Source organism: Tinamus guttatus, unplaced genomic scaffold (assembly GCF_059628265.1).
Source record: "Tinamus guttatus ecotype Peru unplaced genomic scaffold, ASM5962826v1 Tinamus_guttatus_pri_ptg000056l, whole genome shotgun sequence".
NCBI lineage: Eukaryota > Metazoa > Chordata > Aves > Tinamiformes > Tinamidae > Tinamus > Tinamus guttatus.
The window spans coordinates 6,189,120-6,199,478 of record NW_028288590.1 but is presented as its reverse complement, the minus strand read 5'-3'; the positions used below and the strand labels follow the sequence as shown (position 1 = coordinate 6,199,478).

Genomic DNA, 10,359 nt, shown 5'->3' with positions numbered 1-10,359 from the left:
CTGCCGAGCGCCGCCCCCGGCCCGCGTTGGATTCCGCAGCCCAATAAAAGGACCAGCGAGCTGAGCCCTTCCGTGTGGGTATCCCTGACGCGGCCTCTCTGTCGGGCAGGGGGTACCCGCGGGCGGACGGTACAGATGCTTGCAACTGTGTTTAAGGCTTGCGCCGCTCCAGTCCCTTTGTTTTCCGATGGATTTTTCTAGGGGTTTCTGGGCCCTGGCTCCTGCTGGGCACAGAGCCAGTTCTTAGCACAGCCTCCTGTCAGCATGGGCTGCAGTGTTCCCCTCTCCTGTCCTAGGCAGCAGAACAGCAACAGATGCTTGTGGCGGGGGTGGAAGGGAAGTACCCAAAGAGCTATACGTGTAAAAGGCTTGAGCTTCTGCAAGAAGTACAACTCACTCAGGAGAGCTGTATTTTGAAGGGTAAAATGTTTATAGTAAAAAGAAAATGGAAATTATTGTTCATGGCAAAAGATATTTAGCAACTACGTCTGATATTCAAAGATTTTTGCACACTCAGGCTGTCTGAGACATTGGTAATCATCTTTCTGTGAAAAATGTACAGAGATGCAGGTCTGTAATATAAACTCTTTAACACTATACAGTTCTTCCTGAATTATTTTATTTCTGTATTATTGATTTGCTGAAAACCCATAACACTTTATTGTTTACCAAATGCACTAGTTTGGGTTTATTTTTGGGGTTGTGATTATTTTTCTTTTCTCTTTTTTTGGTTTTGTTTCATCCTGTTGTAGCCCAGCAGTTAGCGTTGCTGTCAAGAACAGAGATAGAAATATCACGACTGACATAACTACCTGTAATATACTTGTTTTAGGGCCTTTAAATATAACGAGCCATTGAAATGATGATCCTTCGAGGACTGGAACTTGAATCACTGCAAACAAGTCTAGGTTGTGTCTGCTGTCACACGTTTTTTGTTTGATGTAGATTTCACTCTTATGTACAGAATTTAATGTTGAATATATTGAAGTAACAAATCTGGCATGGTTTGGGGATGGTTAAATTTATTGGAGATGTATTCATACTGTGAATTGTGCTCTGATGGTTAAAGACAAGATTGTCAAGCATTCTGTATTACAATGGATGTAGAAATTTTTTTCAGATGGACAAAATGTATATGGTACAGATATGTAAAGTTTTCTATGTAAAAAAATTCTGTACAACTTTCTGTACAATATTTGGTTCTCATCTGGCATATTCTAATCAGGTTATAGGTCAATAAAGTTTTTGAACTCTTTCATCAGTGCAATCAAAACCAGTCTAATCTACAGCTACTTGTTTTACAGTTTCCTCTGGTGCCTTTCACACCTTCAGAGAAAGGAGCCCCAAGGGTTGGGGGCAGGAAGACCCAGTCGCTGCCTTTGAGTAAATGCCAGGAGGTGACAGCGTTTAGCGAGGTGTGAAAAGAGTGAGCGGGAAGGGAAAAAGGAGGAGGAAGTAGAAGGAAAAGTGTTGGCAGGGCAGTGGCACTGCTGCAGTGCACCACATTTACAGCACAGGTGAATGCAAATTGTGCTGCTCACCTTCTGGGGCTTTGGATATTTAACTCTTTAAGAAGGCTGAGAGTGCTGGTTGTGCTGGTGCCTTGGCACACTGCAGGGGCCCTGCTGCTGTCTCTGGGTTTTTGCTCAAGTCCAAGGGCAGGTTGTGGCCGTCTCCGAGCGCAGGAGTCGCCCAAGGAAGCGACACGGGGAGCTGCCTGCGCTGGGGCCGGGCAGGGGCAGCAGACGAAGGGCAGCCCCGCACAGGGCAGCTCTTCCATGGGGCCGAGCAGAAAGCCTGGGCTTTAAAGCATTTATGTATATGTGGGCTGGGAGGCCGAGGAGGCCTTTTCTTCACCCAGTGTGTCCACTCTAATCATGAGAGAAGATTCTTTACAGAGCTTCACCTCCGCATAGTTCAGTTTCTTAACTCCTAAGAAAATGGTGCTTTCACCTACACTTCATGCCTGTTAAAACCCTGTGCTTCTACTCAGCAGCTTTTCAAGGTTTTTTTTCCTGCATCAAAATCCAACTCACCATCTTTGTGACTGTGGTGGGCTGGTGCTGTTGTGGCCAGTTCAGTACCAAAGATAAACCAAAGTAAATGAGACGAAAACTGAAGTCTTTTAAATTTTAGTAACAAAATAATTTAATAACTTTAAATCAGAGCCATAAATTAAATATATGCAACAATATCTGCATTTCCAGCACATATAGATTAGAGAACATAAGATACAGCACTCTAATATGTATTTTTTCCATAAAACTCTGCTTCCTGAAATTTCACACAGGATACCAAGTTACCACTGTATGAAAAGCAAGTGCCCTTTCCGGTAATCTATGCTTTTGGTTAAACACACCCAAATGTACCAGCACATGCAGAGATTAAACTCTGCTGCTGGATAAATATTTCCAGCTAGTTCTGGAGTTCAAAGGGCTAAAAAGAGAGCTAAAAAACTAAGCTTTGATTTAATATCAAATTCATACACACAAACACTCGCACTCTGCAAGTCTAACGTACAAAAAGTGCAAAAAATGCCCGACCCCTTCCCTCCATAAAAACACCTTGTGCAAGGGCCTCCCTCCCCACGGGGCAGCCACCCCGCAGGCTGCTGCTTTATTATTGCTTCAGGCCGCCCCGCGCTGCTCCGTGCGGCCGCTGCGGGCACCGCCGGGTGCTCCGGGCCCGGCCTCAGCCGTGCGCCGAGGACAGGCCCGGCCACGCGAGCGGCCCCGCGGCCTCCTCCCCGCCGAGGCTGCCCAGGCTGCCGGGCGTCCCGGGCCGCAGCCAGGGCTCCGTGGCCTCCGTGTCCACCGAGCGGGGCCGCCCGCCGGCCCGGGCGCCACGGGGCTGCGACGGCTCCAAAGCTTCTCCGAAGGCGGCGTCGATGGCACCTACCGGGGAGAGAGAGGGGATTAAACAAGGCCGAGACCTGTGACCGCGGTGACCAGCGCAGGGGCAGCCTCCGCCGAGAGCAGCGGCTCACGGGGCACCCCCGGGGCGGCTGCACCCAGGGCAGGGAAAACCTCCTCCAGGAGGAGGGGCTGCTCTTAAAGGATGAACTTTAGACAAAATTGAAAGAGAAGCTGTTGGAATTTCAAGATTTCAGGACAGAGCACTGTATCTCTCCGCTTAAATATCACTGTCTTCAAAGGCAAAATTTATCTATTTGCCAGAGATATTATCGTAGCACACTTGAGTACACGAAGTAGTTCACAAAAGTGTAGTTGACATAATATTAAGTGAAATTATGAAGATGTGAGAGTGAACAAGGACAGAAAAAGTAAAAGATATCATATGGCAAACATGCTCAGTAAGAGCAAACTGAGCACAGCACCTGGGGCGCACGTTTGTTTGGGTGACAGAAGAAATGAGTAGAGGTCAAAAAAGGCAGAGAGCGAGGCAAATACGGTGGATTTCTTTTTTGGTAGTTTTCAAATGATGAAAAAAAAAAAAAAATCAGTGGGACATTTGAAAAGGATGAATCTGTTGCAACCATGTGCATAGTAACAGAACCAAAAGCTGCCAGCATCTGTGCGCTCATTGAGCACCATAGTGATTTCAGAATGGCCCAGACAGCACAGCAACTGCACTACTAAAAAAAGGAGAATTTTATATTCATGAGCAAAAAAAAAAAAAGTATCAAGTGGGTCATAATCCATGTGAGAAATTCAAGTCTGTTAATAGTTATTATATTTGGTACCTCAAACACACAGGGACCTACACGTTGCAGTTAGGAATGAAGCAGCTCTGAGGTAGTTCCTGGGGGCTGCTGCGTTTTACAGGCACAGGATCCATGTAATGAATCTGAGTTGGTGTCTGACAAAGGGGCATCAATATCAAGCTCTTAAATACCGAATGATCATTTTACATTTACAAACCAATAGAAAAATCAGGATCAGCTAGAAAATAAAGTATTCCCTTATACCCATTTTTTGGCAGATGCTCAGGCAGGTTGGATGGAGGCCGTTTTACCCGGCACAGGCCCCCTGCCAACATCCCTCAGCCCAGGGCTTCACCCCCTTGGCTAACACAGCGGCTACGCAGCGGCACATCCGCCTCCTGGGACCATCAGGGAGCGTTCAGCGTTCAAAGTGTCACAGGCAGAAGAGTGAATAGCTGATCAGGTGTCTTTTCCTATTACCCTCCTGCAAACCTGCTCTAAAATACCATGTTGACATTCACCACAAAACTTGCATCAGCTACAGCCCGTCACGTCCGTTCCAAGCAGTTTGAGGCAGCTGTTCCGCTACCAGCGGTACGTCAGTATTTGCTCTTTAGCCGATGGGATTGCTTGGCATGTACCTAGGAGAGCAGGTCTCCTCCGGAGCTCCGTCAGCCTGCGCAGCCGCTCCTCGTTCCTGCCCTGCAGCTCATCCACGTTGGGGCTGGAGCTCGAGCGCAGGGAGAAGCCGTCGGGCTGCGGCACCGGCGTTGGGCCTGATGGGACCCGCTCCTGCAGGGCGGGCACAGGCCTGCATTAAATACAGCGCTTTTTAAGGAGGCACCCAGTCCGCGCGCACCCGCTGCCTGGCCGCATCCGGTGTGGCCCAGCTTGGGCACGTGCGTACCACGGTCTCCAAGGCTTTCATCTTCATTCGCCTCCTCTCCCTTGCAGATGGTGGAAGCTGTGATGATAAGTCAACTTCTAAGGCAGGAAACGTTTCCCCATTAGCACCTGGAAGAGCAGAGGTGAACACATTCTCAACAAAACCAAAGCACCGGGCAGTGCTCAGCCCTGGCTCAGCAGAGACGAGCGAGGCCGACGTGGGCACGGCGACAAGGACACGTCTCGCACCAAGCCGTGACACCCGACGCACCCCAGGGATCGTCCCGGGCTCAACCAGAACCACAGGAAGGAGCATCGTCCCCAGGGGTCAGCACTGCCAACGTGGCAGCCTGGTGCCTGTCTCACTGCCCTCTGCTTCTGCCTGTGCCTTTCCTGAAAGCAGGGGGGCTCCACGCAGCACAGCACGAGGCAAACGGGAGGCAAAAAGGTAAAAGCATTTAAATGCAATGCCTATGTAAATGAATTACATGGCTTATAGGATAATGTAATCAACCCCTTGATCATGGCAGCCTTTTTATGTAATCAGCCGTTGGAAGCTGCTCCTATCACCACCGCCATTACCTTACCATATTACAGGGAGAGACTTGGTCTATTTTTATATTATGGCCCCTGAGGGCATGTCTCTGTTTCATGGTTATCTTGTTTTCTCTACTGGCCCCATTCTTTGCCAATTCAGGAAGCTACTTTGAATCCAGACTGTTTCAAACGGATACAGTTTTTCCCCCTATTTTCTTTTTTAAATCTCCAGGAGCAGTAGCTGCTGTTTGAGGGCTGGTTTATGGCTTTGCTTATGTGTGTATGTAGATACAAGTGTGTATGTACATGCACACACACACACACACAGAATATATATACAGAGAGAGAGGGCTCAATACTAAACAGATCTGCAACACTGCTATGAGATTATTTGGTGTGCTAAGGGACATAGTGCGACATTAAAATAAAACTGCAACTGTAGTAATAGTAGGTTTTTCATTTTCTGGCAAGTCCTAAAAGCTGTAGTGGTACTTTTATATTAGTTTCATGAGTTCCAGAGATCTTCCAATTAAATTTGAAACAATTATTTTTATTGAAAATCAAAATACTTTAGTTTGAAAAATAAGTTTAATTTATACTGATCAAAGATTTTTGGAGAAACTGATGAATTAGGTTTTTCTGTATTACTATTTTCATCCCCAGAGAGAAGTCCTAGCCCTCAGGAGCAGCATCCCTGGTTTCAGGGGTGGGCTACACAATATCTTCTCCAGCAAAACTCCTCAAAGATCTGCCTTTTAACATGGAGGCATAATTTTCTAATACTTTGAAAATGACAATGGCTACCCCCCATCACAACTCTTAGGACAGTAATAAGCAGACAGCTTAGAGTAACATTATTATATTAGATCTTTGTACATGCATCAAAACACAGCTAAAGAAAACTATAAACTCACCGATGAAAGCACTATCAGATTCCAACAGTGAATTTTTCAAGAATTCATTAGATTCGTTCCTGAACTACAAAAGTGAAAACAGAAGACATGCAAGCCAAGATACCTCAATATCTTTTGGGAGCCAAGTTATAAATAACATAAATCTACATTTCTAGAAAGCAAGCAGCAACTGCAGAGTTGCTCTGTACTATTCTTTACTTGGTTGTGAAAAGAAACTATACATTTTTAGATATTTCAGGTTCTTTTCAACTTTTTCCCCACCCCTCCCCTTTATCCACAATAATCCTTTTTGCTGAAACTGACGCCCTAAGTGACACCCGCTGAGGTGACTCGTGTGGCACCAGGAAAGGCCCCTCCGTCACCACTTAGTGACTCTGCTTGAGCTGTGGCACAACAGTCTGGAGGTACCAAATACTGATCAAATGAACAATGATTCCACAAATTTTGCTAATCCTACCACATACAATCTTTCATATTAATGCATTAAAACAAAAATTTCTACGCAGTAATAACAGCTCTTGGAGTTAAGCTTGCAGCTCATGGCAAACATGGTTGCAACCGGCAGCAGCCATTTGTTACAGCAGGAAATCCACTATGGAAAGCTTCATGTTGAAAAACATTTTGAAATCAAAGCAATAGAGACTATCAAGAAAACAAAATATTTACTGCAAAACATTGCTCCAGTAAAAAGAAATCAGGTAATAATTTACAACTATAAAGCACAATAATGCTTTTTTATATACAACATTTGCTTTCTTTGTGCAGTCACAAGGCTATCCCTGAGGGTAGCTGCTTGGCTCTGCTCTCACTTGCTTCTCTTCAAGTCAGAAAATAACATCTCTCTTGAGACACCAAGTCAGATTATTCAAGGCCACGGACATCTCTTAAGTCATCTGAATTCAGAGCATATGCTACCAGCTGCTGCCTTTCTACTGACACCACCAGCAGAATCTAACATCAGATGAACATAAAATAATTATCTATGAATGCACAAACAGGGAGCTGAGAAGAAAACCATCTCTATGTGAGGATAAACAAGCTGTAACTCACTGCAGGGACCAACGACAAGAGAAGCAAACGAGCTCGCAGTGGTGTTAGTTAAGTTCAACAGTTCCTATGAATTCTGCACAAATCACAGCATTTCTGACACTTAACACAGAGAAGGGGAGAGAGGGAGAACAAGAATACCACCCCAAATAAAAGAACACCCAAAATAATAGTAAAATAAAAAGAAAATAGGCTGTTTTATTCTTACCAGTCTTGCCTTTTGTGAGTTATAGTCAGAAGCAGAATCATCCTGGTCTGGAAGAACAAGACAGGCAAAGGCCATTAAAACAGTTTACATAATAATATTCTACAAAAATTTCTGAATGTATTTTTACAAAAATATTTAAAATATTATAAGACTTCTTTAAAAATTATACTCATTTTAATTAATAATTTTCAGCATGATGTTTGTTCACTGATAAAACATACCAGGTTAAGTAACTTCAGATGAAACCGCATGTAAGCAGAAATCTGTTTGTCAAACTGTGCCCAGTAAACTCAAAGTAGATGGTGTTTATATTATAATAAAGATGATCTATGATCTTACCTTCCCTAGCATTAATATTTCGGTTTTCTTGTCCTTGTTTCCCCATATTAAATGTATATACACTTAATGATTTTTTCTATGTTAAATATAACTGAGAATCAGTGAAAGAAAAAGTGAAAACTAATGGCATTCAGCATCCCACACAGCTGCAATGCTTTTAACCCCACCTGAACAGCAGCCAGGCCACGAAACAGTAACAGGGAGGAATCTCACTCATTTACTTACTCACTTACTTCCCACCTCACAGTCTCACATTTATCAGGCTTGGCCAAAAATGACTAGGAAGGAAGTGGGAAAGCAAACCCATTCTGTACTGTATTTCAGAAGTTAAAAAGCCCAAGACTGCTCTTCCCTCGCCGTAACCAGGGGAAATCCCACAGCCCCAGAGGGGAGGCAGGGTATGTAACAGGCAACACAGAGGCTTACACTGCTCGCAGGTAAGCGATGCTCTTCCACGTGTCGCTCCCCCTCAACAGGGAGGCTCAGCCCTGCCTATTAGGACTATCCTAACGCAGGGGAGGAACCCTCCGGGAAGGTGGCAAATTACTTTTCACCACCTCAGTCACTCCCAGGAAGGCCAGGCCTGAAGACAACCCAGCATGTTTCATTTGGACATTAAATGAGTTCAGAGCTTGTAGCTAAGGCAGGAGATTGTACAGATGGACTTGTTTGCAACTGCAGTGTCACATTGCAGATACACGTGCAATAGGTATTACTATGTAGGCACGTGGAATACTTTCCTGCAATTTTATCAGCTTGTATGTTACAGTCAAAGCTGACTTCTTTTGCACAAGTGTAACTATTAACTTTGGAGATGTTCAGGCAGTTTCCATGAAACCTGCTTGGCTCCAAAACACCTTTGAAAACCAATCACACAAGGGCAGCAGTATCTCAGGCTGCCTGACTGATCGCTAAGTCTTGTTGAGCTTTGGAGTTTACCTGTGCACAAGAAAGAGCCTCTCCACTTATTTTTCCCTGCTCCTGCCACGCACAGTGTTTTATTCGGTCAGGATGGCCTCTCCGGAGCGACCCAGCAGCAGCTCATCCTGCAGCCCCAAACAAGCTACGCTCCCGACAGCAGCCCCTGAAGCGCCACCTCTCAAGAACACGGATTGCTGAGGCTTTGAAACAGCCAACCCAGCCCTGTGAAAACCAAGAGGGCTTCCATCTTCACCGTCACCCTCAGCAGTCAGAGCTGCAGAGAAGCCCCACGGACAGCAATTCAACTACAGCAGTTCCAAAGCCACATACTTCTTCAGGAAGTATGGGGAGAATCACAGCAAGGATCTTACCTGCTAACAGTTTATTACAGATCCGCTGAGGATTGTTTATTGCCATACAGTTTTCTTTAGAAAACAGCAGCCAAACTACTTTATATATATATATATATGTGTGTGTGTGTGTGTGTGTGTGTGTGTGTGTATACACATATATACATTTTAATGTGAAGCAGTAGTTAAATGGATGCAGTCCTGTGCCACGTGCTCTAGGTGTCCCTGCGTGTGCAGGGGGGTTGGACTAGATGATCTCTAGAGGTCCCTTCCAACCCTAAGCATTCTATGATTCTATGATTACATCTTGAGAAGCAAAGAGAAACAGCCAATCATACTAAGAACAAAAGTGTCGTTTTTCCCCCCATCTAACACTATTCAAGACACAGAACTGCAGCATTTGGGCGTTTTCCTCTTTTGTACTGAAGTTCTGACAGGAAGTAAATTTCAGGGAACTAAAACCAATTTTTTTTTTTTAACTCTTACCAAATGGGGGAAAAAATCAAAAAGAATAGAATCACTGAGAGTATCTTGTATCTTTCTTTCCTCACCCTCTGTGTCTTTTCTCACTCGCATTCTGTCAAGCTGCTTCTGCTGCTCCCTCAGCAGGGCCTGCTGCTGAATCTCTAGGGTCTGATCATCTTTTGGAGGATCGGGATACATTTGCCTCAAGCCTATGCGTGTATCCGAATCTAGTGTAAAGATAGGAAAGTTATATTTTGCCATAAGATAGTGTTTCTGAAAAATGTTTTTAAAGGACTAGCTACAAACACATAAGAAATATTATATATAATGGTGATGATGACCAAGGATCTGAGCCATCTTAACAACAGTCTTAAGACAATGCTATATACATTTCTGCTGGCAAAGGAGAAAAGCAAAAAGCTTCACAGAATTGTATTTTGTTGAGGGTGAGGGGGAGGCACGGGAAATAAACTAACAGGGCTTTTAACATGCAGTGGGCATAACACGAAACACAGCCAGGAACCAAGGATAGGCCCCTGGCAAGGGCTCCCCAGGTGCCAGTGAGGACAGTGGTGCCCAGTGTCCTCCAGACCCACGAACGTGGCGGGGAAGGACTCCAGCTCGCAGCCCAGCCGAGGGAGGAGCTGCCTGCTGTGTGCAGCCAGCTGCCAAAGCACTGCATGAATCCACACTGACGAGGAACTTAGGAGTACTTTGGGAAATTAAAAATATAATAATTCATTCTATGTCAGTTTGGCACACACCACTAACAGACCACATGCTGTGTGCCAAAGGAGGCCACTATGGGCATGCGGCAGGGCTGCTCATCGCCGGGAAATCAGTGACCAGCAACAGCCACCATCTCCTGCTGCAGGATCTCTGGGGCATTTGTACAAGTGCACACATGGGGTTTTGTCCACAGACTGTTTTTCACAGGCAGCAGGTGAGAGGTGGCTGATTTTGTTCTGCTTTAATATCCTGATCAGTGGGGAAGCTGAAGGAAGGAAGCAGACTTTTCTCTATCTTTCT

General features: G+C 45.2%; 1 protein-coding gene across 1 annotated transcript in view; it reads right to left on the bottom strand.

Annotated features, from left to right (window-relative positions):
- Positions 1 to 2,691: 2,691 nt before the first annotated feature.
- CSPP1 (centrosome and spindle pole associated protein 1) overlaps positions 2,692 to 10,359 on the bottom strand; it is a 49,952-nt gene continuing 42,284 nt past the window's right edge. The window contains exons 26-31 of the mRNA XM_088540116.1: positions 9,417 to 9,557; positions 7,256 to 7,302; positions 6,001 to 6,064; positions 4,572 to 4,678; positions 4,306 to 4,456; positions 2,692 to 2,894 (exon numbers count right to left, since the gene is read on the bottom strand). Of these exons, the coding sequence (XP_088396242.1) occupies positions 2,692 to 2,894; positions 4,306 to 4,456; positions 4,572 to 4,678; positions 6,001 to 6,064; positions 7,256 to 7,302; positions 9,417 to 9,557 (713 nt within the window). The remainder of the gene's footprint in view (positions 2,895 to 4,305; positions 4,457 to 4,571; positions 4,679 to 6,000; positions 6,065 to 7,255; positions 7,303 to 9,416; positions 9,558 to 10,359) is intronic.